We start from the raw sequence: 12261 nt of genomic DNA on the forward strand, positions 1-12261 counted from the left end.
ATTCTTTACACTTGTTAAAGCACTTTGTAACTTGTTTTTGAAAAGTGCTCTACAAATAAGGATTATTATTATTATTATTATTATTATTATTATTATTTATAAGCTCCGAGCGATTTTCGGGTTTTGAGAAATTTGGAACATTATTCTATAGAACCAGGTCTCGATCCCCATCTCTAGCTAGCACTATTTGAAAGCCACAATGTTACTCCTGCTGTAGCATCAGCTATCAAGCTGCATTAATTGATTTTTTTTCTCTAAAAAATTGAAAGATAGTTTACCAGGTTGGATTAACTTAAGGCTTTTTACTTTTTACAAAAGGTTTTATTGCACTTATAGTAATGAGCATAATTACCAACTGGACTTCACAGTACTTTTGCCTATAAGGACTTTGATCGTCCATTTAATGGGACATTGGAGCTAATGTTAGCCATCAACTCTGTGACGTTAGCCCTTCGTGATTCTGTGTTTTAAGACTACTATTCTACAATGCTGCTTCTAGTGAAGTAATTTAGAGACACTTACCACAGACTTTCGACAAGAGGAAAATGGTGCAATAAAAATCCCAGTTGCTTGAAGGTTGAAATCCAAGAGGAGTTGGACGGGGCTTTCTGGAGTAATTCTCTCACTATGAAAAACTACACCAACAGTGGAGGAATCTTACTCTAGCTGTTGTTGTAATTACCATGGAAGAATCTATGTACTTTGACCAGTGGCTGTTCTAGACCAATTTTATTAAGGGGGCCAGGCTAGGGCCAGTTGTTTTGTCAGAGGGGCACATTCATTCTGGGACAAAAGAGACAAAGGCAATGTTCAAGCTTTCAAAATGTCTTGTTTAGTATATAATGTAATGTTTTAGTATGTTACAGTATACAGTTATTTGTTTCAGTAACACAATCTTTTCAGTAACTTAGTTATAGTTTTATTAAATTACATTACACAAAAAAATTCCTGTTAACTTTAGCTCAAGTTACAGTACATTCTTTAATGCAACACTTATTTGTAAGGCTTAATGAACAGTATAAGCTCTAGTGTACTAGACATTCTCTGGATCCCAGTTTGTATTTTGTATCACACTATAACTTTTGCTGGAAAACAACAAACGTCTCCATATTCACTCCTTTTATTAGTCCTGATGTGAAGTATACACAAAATTAAATACTTGATAGTAGGCCATCATCTGTGCAGTAGCGATGGCGTAGATATTTGTTGGAGCAGCTTACTTGAAAAAGTTGACAGCCTGTCTAGATCTAGCTTCCAAACAGTAACATGGATGACTAAGTGATCAACTCTGTGGACAGTTATAACACTAGACTATTGCAAAATAACTGTTGCTTTACGAGGGAAACTGAAACTGCTCGTTTTGTGTAGACATTCTCAATTCAGTGTAATGAATAATATGAAGTTAAGTAACACGTAACGTTAGGCTTTAAAAGCATTATAATCCGTGTGCTAGCTTGCTCTGTAAAAACTATTCTTGATAAAACAATACTGAAACGACAGATGAAACAATCCACGTAATTTTTTTCATTTACTTTTGTGAAGTCGAAAGTCCGCCTTCACCGTTGAATGCACTGGCGCTACCAAGGCAGGGGGAACGCTTTCTATCAGGGATAACTACCGTGTAGCTAGCTTTTGTCATGTAGATGAACCACTTGCTTCTGTCTGGTTAGCGATGCGGCCCCCAGGTAACCAATCCTGCTTCAGACTGATGTTGGCATCACCCACACCATTATACAGGCACAGGGAAAAATAAATGCTGAAATGTGGAAATACAGAAATGAATAAATGTAGAAATAAATAGCCTTTTTTATTACAAAATAAATTACATTTTTTATTTATTTATGCATTTATTTATTTATGCTTAAGTATTTTTATTGTCCTTCACAGAGGAAAAAACTAGGATTACTTTAAGCCAATAATATTATTTCTGTAGTATATTTCTATAGTATTTATCAATACTCTTGCTTATCTTTGTTGAATACATGTCTGCAGAATAAAAAAAAAAAAAAAAAGGGTAGTGATTTGTTTTTCTTATTATTTGGAGGGGGGCTTAGGACCATGTTAGGGTGGCTTCAGCCCCCCTAACATGGTCCTAACAACGTCCATGAAGCCACCTAAATGTTGTGCAACCTTTTTCGATGACCTTGCTGAACTGCTGTCTATAATCTGTAGCGTCTTTAACTGTGTAGTTATTGTTCAGTTTTAACATCCATGCAGACAACCCCCAGGTCAGAGAGACTACTGTGTTGTTTTTGATAACTATGGACTGACTCAACATGTGACAGAGCCCACACACAATAAGGGTCACACTCTGGACCTAATCATCTCAAAGGGTCTGAACATTTCCAAGGTAGTAGTGACTGATGTTGCTCTCTGATCATTCCCTTTGTCTCCACACAGATTTATGAGGTGTCTTGATCCCCAAAATGATTCATGATTCATTCCAGTGAGGTTCCCAGGCTGAGATACACTGCTCTGAAGTGTTTTAATCTGATATGGAAAGTTTTGGAAACCATGATTTTCTTTATAAAGACTTTGCAGTTATTTATTTAACAGAAACCATGTCTGATGGCAGCACGAAGGTCGAATGAAGAACGGTCACAGATCCTGGATTAACTTGTGATGTAACTGTTTCAAACACGTGTTGATGTCTTTGTTGACTTTTCCAGGTAAGAAACAAAAGAGTCAAAGAATATTATGTGGCTTTTCTAAAAAAAAAAAAATAATAATTAAATTACCTTGTTATAAATTCACTACAGCTACTCTCGTTTCCCTCATTGAAGAATCCAGAATATTTGAATGTGAATTTATTTATTTTTTTATTTCAAAGGTTTACTGGACAAGCTGCCTCCTATGTGGCATTTTACTGCTGTAGATGAACTCATTCTAACCCCTTTACAGCTGTTTTCAGTTTTGTGACGATGCATTTTCCAGCTGTACAGTACTTGAGTAAATGTAGATTCCACCACTCCTCTAAAAACTCTTTATTAAAAAAACACTGTTGTAAAATATTGATCATGTTAGAATCGGTCCAACACAGTAAAATCACTTTAGTTTCTTTTCTCAGAGTTTGAACAGACAGAAACATCAAAAACAGCCACAACATACAGTTTGACATTATTCATATTTTATTCAAACGTTTGGACAGAAATGATTCAGCTCTGCAGGAAATGACACGATACAAGTTCATCATCAGTTAGAAACATCAACATACATGAACTTTCAGAGAACTCAAATATCACAGTCAGCAGCAGCAGCAAACACTCAGTGTCCAGTTTATTAGGAACACCTGAAACTAATGCAGTCTGACAGTCCTGCAATAAATCTCCTTCATCAAGGTTTTAATGTTCAGGTTGAGTTCAAACCCTTGATATACATGGGATAGACAAATTAATAGAAACAGGCAAAACAGTTCAACAGCACCATAGACTACAGCAAACTAATGACTATGAAGTTGAATCAACGACTCTCTGAACATAACCATTTATGAATTACATTTATTGCAGGACTGTTGTATCAGACTGCTTTAAGCTAGGTGTGTAACTCAATGTGTAACCGCACCTTAAGAAATAAAAAGAAGCAATACAGATCTGTCCCAAATGTCGATAACACAAATATGAAAATAAAATAAAAGTCACATTTTATATTTCACTTTACCTACAAAATATTATACACATTTACAGTGTGACAGCTTTAGTTCAATGAACTCAGGTTTTTGTTAATGTCTCGCTCAGTTAGGAGTTTAAAGAAGTCTGATAATATTTGGTAAATACAGCATTTATACAGCACTTTTGCTCCTCATTCATTCACACATACTCACGACGGCAGCGAGCTACCATGGAAGGGGCTGGTCTGACCATCGGTGTGTTGCTCAAGGACACTTGGACATGTGGACATGGAGAGCCGGGGATCTAACTCCCGACCCTGCAATTAACTGATGACCAGCTAGCAGGTGCTTTAACCTTTTCTTTTAAAATTTAAAAGTGACTACAGTGGTATGATCTTGTATCCTTAAGCTGAGGATCATAACTAAAGATTAGTCCACTTTAACGACCACAGATCCTGAAGAAGTCTCATTTTATGCTCTCATCTTGACATGACGTTCATTTAGTAAATTATAGTCCCATTTAGACGAAAATAGACCAGAAAGCAGGGTATGCTTTTCAGTGACTATCTGTGATTGACAAGTCGTTACCATGGCAACCTGTCAATCGGGCTAGAGTGACTCCTACCCATGGCACGCCAGCTCACATTTATTTACGTGTCCACTCTGGTTTAATAATTTCAGACACGCAGACTAACTTCAGACAGGCAGCTCACAGATATATTTAGAATACACCAGAAACTATAGTTTAACGGCTCATTACCGTTACAATGGGCAGTGTGAGCTGCTGTAACTTTACATGATTTTAGAGTGATGAGTTTTAAGTGATGAACTAGAGACAAATTTGGACCGTTAACTAGAACTGACTAGAATAAATCTACAGTTACGTCTGTCAGCAGCTTCCAACACCCAGCTACCGTAACATTAAACTGCTGTGAGCTGGTAGGAAGCCGGGAGAGTGCAGTGAAAAATGGGAGGGTTAGCAAGTCATGAATGTTTTCAAGGGAAGAAAGTGACTGGGTCTGTTTTTATTATAATTATTTAAGTCATGTAATTAACGTGACAAAAGACAGACTCTCTGCTAACACAGCCCTCTGTGTGTTTGGTTTTTACATGCTGCAGTAAGCTCCAATAAACTCCAGTCAGCTGATTTTTTTTCTTTTGTGGTTTTAGTGGTGATGCAGTGTTGTTAACAGGTGGTCGCTCTCTGGTGGGCAAACTATGCAACACCCATGACATGAGTGAAGGATCTGACTTTTCTTTTTTAATTGTCATATATCTGCTGTTATAAACGGCCGATGCCGATTAAATGCAATTAGCTCATATTGGCCGGCCGATAAATCGGGCTCTAGTTTAAACCTAAAGTTGCAGCAGCCTGAAATCCTTAGTCGGGGTCGTTTCAGGTCACTGATATGACTTTTTTGGTCCGAGACCCATAGCTTTGAACACTTTAATTTTATTTTCACAACTTGTTATTTTGCAATGTTATCTTATTATCACATTTTTCATTTGCTGCTCAGTCTTATTCATCAGGTGCTTCAGTATAATGTCCTCAACAACAGCCAAGTGGGCAAACCTGCAAAACCCCAGTGTGTGTGTGTGTATATATACATGTGTGTGTATATGTTAAATAGTATTTTTAGAATAATTAATAACTGCATTTTTTATGAATAATTCCAACATCTGTCCAGGGAAACAACAGTATGGTAAATGTGTGGAAAAGATCGAATAAATCTTGGTTAATGTGAGTGTAAAATGTTTTTGTCTTGTTTGTGTGAATTCTAAAAGCGGGTTGGTCAGAGCAGCCTTACTCACAGGCGGAGTGAAAATTCTGCTATAAGCCCAGTTTCCACCCAAATGTGTCACAGATTTTAATTGAATATCCAGAAAATCAGCAAAAGACAATGCAAAGTAACCATCCACTACTGTTATGTGAATTATATTATTACTTATGGAGGATGCCACTCTGTCTGGGAATCTGCAGGGAGGAAAACAAAGTCATAATATTAAATTTAATCCCACCTGCCTTGATCCTACCCTGGTGTAAATACAAACACAATGCTTAATGCCTGAGAAGATAAAACAACTGTCAAGACTCTAAACATGAGACACGTAAAGAATGTATTGTTTTATTGTTATGAATATGTAGATAAAATATGTTGATAAAATACATTCAGGGTTCATACACATTTTGACCAATGATTTTCCATGAATTTTCACCAAATGATATTTTTTTTGTAAAGACCAATTGATAGATGTCCTAAGTGTTTATAATGTTCTAACTCGTCAATAATCATAACCATCAATGCAGAACAATGAGTTGAACACAGAAAGTTTGCTATAGCACGTTAAACTGTTACATTATTCTGCCCCATTTAGGTTGTGATCAGTCTAAAGTAACATTGCCAAGCACATCGATTTTATGAAAAGTTTAACATTTTTTCCAACAAATGGCATCTAATTTAGCTAAATGGCAGCTAGTCAAACCTTTCTTATCTTATCACTATTGTATTCTGTCTTACCAATTTAGCTGCAGATGACCCATGTCTGTCGCTGTTCTTATTAACGAGCTGCTGAAGTGGAGCAACCACACAGTCCGATAATTTCAGGGGTTGGGGGTATATACATAGCCAAACCCATACGTATTTTGAGGGTCATATGAGAGTAAAATAGTCGCACTGATGAGCCCTGAATGATATTAATAAGAGTATGGTTTAGAACTGCTGTATCTGAAAAACGGCATTAGAGAACCTCTGTTATAAATTGGCAATATATAAATAAATAAATAATACATACATGCGGGTTTTATCTTGTTCGTAACAATTTGCCATTAGCTCAACAAGTCACAAGAACATCGGACAAAGCAGGTGGAAGCATCGCTTTTCTACTTTTACCCTTCGTTTCACCTGCTTCACTGTCTCCACCGCGACCTCTCTGTTGTGTGTGTGTGTGTGTGTGTGTGTGCTCTCTCACACACACACACACACACACACACACACACACACACACACACACACAAATCACAATGGAACAAATCACAATCCTGATTAGTGTTCTTGAAACTACATCCCCCATTACTTTTTAAAACCTTTCCAGTCCTGGAAAAATATATTTTCAGTTTGTCATGATCATACAAACCCTGTACATTATTTAAACTTACCTAATTTTGTGTGATGTGACCATTTAGTACAAGCAACACTAGCAGAACAACAATCCATCCAATGGAGGACTGTTTGGGGGACCCTGAAACAGATCAGAAAAAGTGAACACTCATTAACTCACAGCTAGGGCTGAATGATTTCTAAATCTAATTGCAATTTTTCTGCCAGATATTGCGATTACATTTCCATTTGTGATTAAAAAAACATTTTAGAGGAGACATGCCACTCAATCACATCCTCAATACAACTCTATACTCTAAAGACCCAAACAACAAAGATGGCGGTTATCCTGCCCCTCCCGCTAGAAAGCCAATCATCTGCTTTTAACAGCCACAGCAGGAAACATATCTCCACCAATCATGTGGTTCCACTGATGTAAGGGTCTGTGTTACTTCTACTTCACATGCGCGGAAGTGGTGACGCATACGTAGTAGAATTATAACAAGTCGGGAAAACGCTTTTTAAACCTTATTTTGGGATAAAGTTGCCAAACTTTCTCAACGCTTTTTATCAGATTTTAATGCTGATTCTATTGATGTAGTTTTTATGTCCTGGTGACCAGTAGAAGTGCAGTTCTGGCTCTCTCCCCATTCACTTAGATAGAATCCTGGTCTTGTTAGTCCGAAATAGCTGCCCAGAGGCGTTGCCAAGATGGTGGCCGAGTGGCATGACTTGCCAATAAGGACTTTGGCCGCGTCAAGCAGCACAGAGTAGGGGCGATCTCAAAACGTTTTGCACCGATTTGCAAAGTTTTCTGATTGAACGACATGTTTCCTTGCAACTATGCGCAACGTTCTGCAACGGGCTTCAAGGTATGTTTTCTCCCATTTGGTGGGTGTGTCTCAGGTGTTACCCAATCAGCTGCCACAAGTTTTTAAACACAGCGGTGTTAGAAAGGCAGGAAAATGTAGTGCGCTTGCGTACACAGCAGGGTGTTCAAGGCACCACCGTTTCCGTTGAAAAAAAAACTATTTGCTACGTTTTGTCAGCGCTGAACTCGCCCCGGATGAACCAGGCAGGAAGTCAGACAGCATAGAGAATCCCGTTGGCTCTCAAAATAAAAACGTCCTGTGCAGACTCCCAACCTATATCAACAATGAAACAGACAAAAAAGGAAACAATTTAACTACGTGGCCTACTTTACCATGGTAGAAGCACAAAAATCAACTGATTTTGAAACAACTGAACAAATAGCAAAATCAAGAGTGAGGCTTCTGTATGTGCACATAGCCTGGTGGGGTTGCCTTGGTGTCATAAAATCCTGCTGATTTTGCCAAGTTTCTGTTAAGCAAAGAAAATCCATTTTCCTGTCAGTAACGATGTCATGTATGAGTAGTGCTTTATTATTTAGGGAGCAAGTGTTCAATAACATGAACATTGCAGTCCTGTTAGTAGGTGCTGAGGCAGGCAGTGTAGTAGGAGCAACATCAACACAGACCAGGGGCCTCAGATTGAGAGAGATTAGCACCATGATGGTATGAGGAAGCATCAGCTATCATTGCTAGCTACCGAAGACAGGGCCCGGAGAGGATGCATCCAACGTTCAACCACATCAACAGCGTTGCAGTGAAGACGAGGCAGAATAGTAGATAATCCAGGTTTCGTGGCAGAGAGTTATCCAGTCAGTGGTACCGGAAAAGATAATCCCAGATTGTTTGTCCGTGGTGGATCACTAGCCGGGGAAGACACCTGACGGCTAGCTGGCATGGGTGAGTAACGATTAGGCTACAGAGCCACAGTTGTACAGAGCCACAGTTGGCAAAACAGTTATTTGCAGATCCAAACACACCTTATCCTAGTTGTCTGGACATTAAACTCAAAGAAGCTTAGTGACTTGATTTTTGTTTAAAATGGCGAGCTGTGAGGCGAGGGACACACACGCCAGCGTCCTCACTCATGTGACATGTGTCTGTCCATCACTTTGCAGAGTTATTAGAGATATTAGCTGTAAGTTTCAGTCTGGCAGTAAATGTCTAGTGTTGGTCACAGTGTCATTTCCCCAACAGGCGGAAAGTGAAGGCGGCTAGCGCTAGGTAACATCTCCCCTGTACAGCATGAGTTTTGGCTGCTATATAATGCCAGCTAAATCAGTAACAAAGTAAAAGTTAATGTTAGCTGCATGTCATTACTACTTACATCAGGTACAAGTTAAATTGATGTACAGCTCTGTCCTGTACATCCTGACATCCTGACACTAGATAAATATTTCAGTTTTCGAGTCTGAAAAGAAGAGAGAAGAAGGTAGTGGCTAGGAGGAGCTGTGATAAAATTAGGAAGCAAGCTAGTCCTTTTAAGCTAAGGAGGAGACATTTATTTTAGATTTTCATTTGTAAATTAAATGCATAGTAATTATCCTGAGATCCTGCATAGAAAAAAAATTATGCATCAAGATGCATCGATAATCATTTTATAATTGCATCGCAGCCCTCTGAATCTTAATCGAATCAAATTGTGAGGTGCCCAGAGAAATGAACATTGTGAATAAAGAGTGGGTGAAATAGGGTGAGGCATTTCCCCATTAAGAGAGATGCTGTGGGCATTTACACACGAGGCACTGCAGCATAACTTAATATTTATCTCAGACATGATGACAGGATTGGTCATAATCTAAAGTTAATAAATGTTCTTCTACAATTCCAAAAGGTCCCACAAACAGTCCAGGTTCATGAAACTGTGGAGTAAAGTAGCCGTCCTCCTGATAAATCAGGAATTTCATCATCAAGTACCCAGTGACATAGAAAAACTCCTCTTTAAGAGAATCATCAGAATTCTGATTCTGACTCTCTAAATCTCCCTCGTGAGGTGTTTTCATGTCGATCCTCAGGATCAGGCTGCAGCAGCCATTTATAAATCTGTTACTGGGTTTGTGAGTGAAGTTTACTAAATTCTTGTGTTCCTTTGTTTGATCAGACTGATCTCAGAGTTTCCTACAAACTCCAGTTCTTTCTGTTTTTCCCTCCAGACCCTCTCATTCTTCCTCTCATCTCTGTAGATTCATGAAGTCTCAAGCCGTGTCTCCATTCAGCTACTTCATTGAGTATACTAACATGCAGCACATTGTGTTCACTATGGGCCTAAAGGTTTGTGTGAGTAAATGTGTGCAAACTTGATATTATAGTATGTCAACTTATGTTTTTAATAAACCTCTGAGAATTAATACAAAATTATGAATTTTAATATTTAGAGAATATTAATTCATAAAGCTCTTGTTTTGCGGGGCACCACCGGAGATTTAATTCACCCAGAGCCTCCAGACCTCTGGGTAGCATTTTAATAATTATACAATTATTCACTAGTGATCAGTTAGATAATTATCGCTCAATTATCTTATATCAGTCAGTCTCATATCGAAGGGGTAAATTCTCGTGATAGGGACTTGGCGGTAGGCAATACACACAATTCCTGTGATTACGGTGAAATTTATTAACTAACTAACTAACTAACTAACTAAGGTGACATAAATGCTGTTAAATACACATCAAAGAAATAAACAATGGCTAAACAATGAGGATGTGGGGTTCTATTGTGGGGAGAATTTGATTCACACGGGCAGCTAATGAAAGCAAGCTATGAGTTTTAAGAGTTAAAGATAATCTATTAACAACTATGGGCCATCACTGATCACAGAATGCCTTGGTTTGGTCTTACTGCTTGTCCCAGCCGGGTTGCTGGTCGCCGGCCTCACGCTAGCGGAGTTCCGTGCGTTCTCGGTTAGGAGAGCTTAAAGCCAGTCGCTTTCTCTGCCAGGGAATTGCTCCGGAGGTCCGTCTTTTGTCGGCTTATTGAAGAAACTTGCAGTGGGGGCCTTTACAACCCTGGCTCGGGTCAGAGGTTTGGTCGTCCTTTGTTACTGCTGGTGGGACCACGTGGCAGGGTCCGGCTATAGTTTAAGTTAGCTCGACGAATAAAGCTTAAAAAGAACTTGGTCGTTCTTGAATTTCTCGCCTCATAACTTCTCAGAAGTGGATTAAGAGATGAAATAGTGTACGAAACTTGTAAAAGACGTTCTGTTGTTGGCCTCTCTCTCTGCAGCTTATTGCTTCTCCCATGTTGTTGGTCCCCTCAAAATAGTAAGTATGGAAGTATGGAGTCTCAGTATAAGTGTGAATCTTTCAGTCAGTTTGAAACACTTACAACTTGTCTTCTGCTATGTTCAGTCTAAACACTTGTAAAATACTAGCACATGAACAATAAAAATTATATAAATATAAAAGAAATACCACAAGAAGAATCTCACCATTAAATGGCACGTAGGTCTCAGCATACATCTGATGTTTGATCTCCTCCTGTGTGGCTACACAGCGATAGTTGTCGGTCTTCATCACAGTAGTTTGGAGGGTGATGTAGAAGCTGCCTCCTCTTTCTGAGACCTGTGGCTCCTCAGCAGGAACCATTTTTCCAGCACTGTCCCGCCACTCTACTGTAGGTTTTGGAAAAGCACCTCGAACTTCACACTGCAGCAGCATCCCATCATTTGTTTGATCAAGTATCCTGACAGACGGCTCTGCAGCTGCACCTGTGAACACAGTTTAAACAATAGCTATAAAGAACGTGTACAGAATTAGACATATAATATAAGGATTTCTTGTTCGTCTCTTCTCTGCTTGTAAATGAGGATTAAAGTGTGTTTAACAGAAAAACACAGAGGAACAGAAAAGCACAGTATCAGCCTCAGTTGCTCCTCCCAGCATTGTTAGATAGGACATGATATTTCAAACATTTCTAACTTCTACCAAAAGTCTGGAAACTATTTACAGCTGCAAACACTGTTTCTGACTCAAATCATGACAGAAGCTCAGATACAGTGAAGACGTTTGGACAAACTCAATTTTTACATTTGTTGAGCTGAAAAAATTATCTTGAAATGATAATGATGAATAATCCAACACAACTGTTCAGCAAATTACTTTATAATAATGTTAGTAAATAGGGAGGACAAAATCACCTCTCAGTATAATGGTAGCCCAAACAACAGCACCTTTAACTATGAGTTTAGTAATAAACATGTAACTAAATTTACAAGTTTCAGACAAAGTAAGAAAAACAGGAAACAATCCTCTTGTTTTAGAAATTTCTAATCAGCGTCCTCATGCTGCTGTGTTCTTCCATTGCAGATAAAATCTAATAACAGATCATACTGGAATAATTCTATGTTTGTAAAATGTGTCAGAGGTCAGTGTGCATGTGTGGGTGTTAGCTTGTGTGTGTGGTCAGGAAGAGAGACAGCGCACCAGCTGTGCTGGTGTTGTGCGAGTTAGCCTGACTGCCTTTAACATTATGTCAGGTGGTGTACTGCTATTCAGTCTTCTGTTGATAATTTCTAACAATCTTCCTTCCTGCCTGCCTTTCTTCAAAAACACATTTCTTCATTGCAATTACAATTAAATTACAGTCTTATTTGTCTACTATCCTTGTAGCCTAACTATATTAATGACGACTGTACTGTATAAGTAGTGTTTGTGTGTGCGTGTCTGCTACACGCTAAACAATATAAGA

At 38.6% G+C, this 12261-nt stretch overlaps 2 protein-coding genes across 3 annotated transcripts in view; both read right to left on the reverse strand.

Moving 5' to 3' along the window:
- Positions 1-12261, reverse strand: part of LOC123987302 (butyrophilin subfamily 3 member A2-like) — a 25906-nt gene that overhangs the window by 1778 nt on the left and 11867 nt on the right. The window lies entirely within an intron of this gene.
- The window catches only part of LOC123987296 (butyrophilin-like protein 1), a 208732-nt gene continuing 199581 nt past the window's right edge, over positions 3111-12261 (reverse strand). For both annotated transcript variants that reach the window (XM_046076046.1, XM_046076047.1), the window contains exons 5-7: positions 11003-11281; positions 6765-6847; positions 3111-5582 (exon numbers count right to left, since the gene is read on the reverse strand). In XM_046076046.1, the coding sequence (XP_045932002.1) occupies positions 6765-6847; positions 11003-11281 (362 nt within the window). In that variant the 3' untranslated portion in view covers positions 3111-5582. The remainder of the gene's footprint in view (positions 5583-6764; positions 6848-11002; positions 11282-12261) is intronic.

This window comes from Micropterus dolomieu, linkage group LG18 (genome assembly GCF_021292245.1).
Source record: "Micropterus dolomieu isolate WLL.071019.BEF.003 ecotype Adirondacks linkage group LG18, ASM2129224v1, whole genome shotgun sequence".
Classification (NCBI taxonomy): Eukaryota; Metazoa; Chordata; class Actinopteri; order Centrarchiformes; family Centrarchidae; genus Micropterus; species Micropterus dolomieu.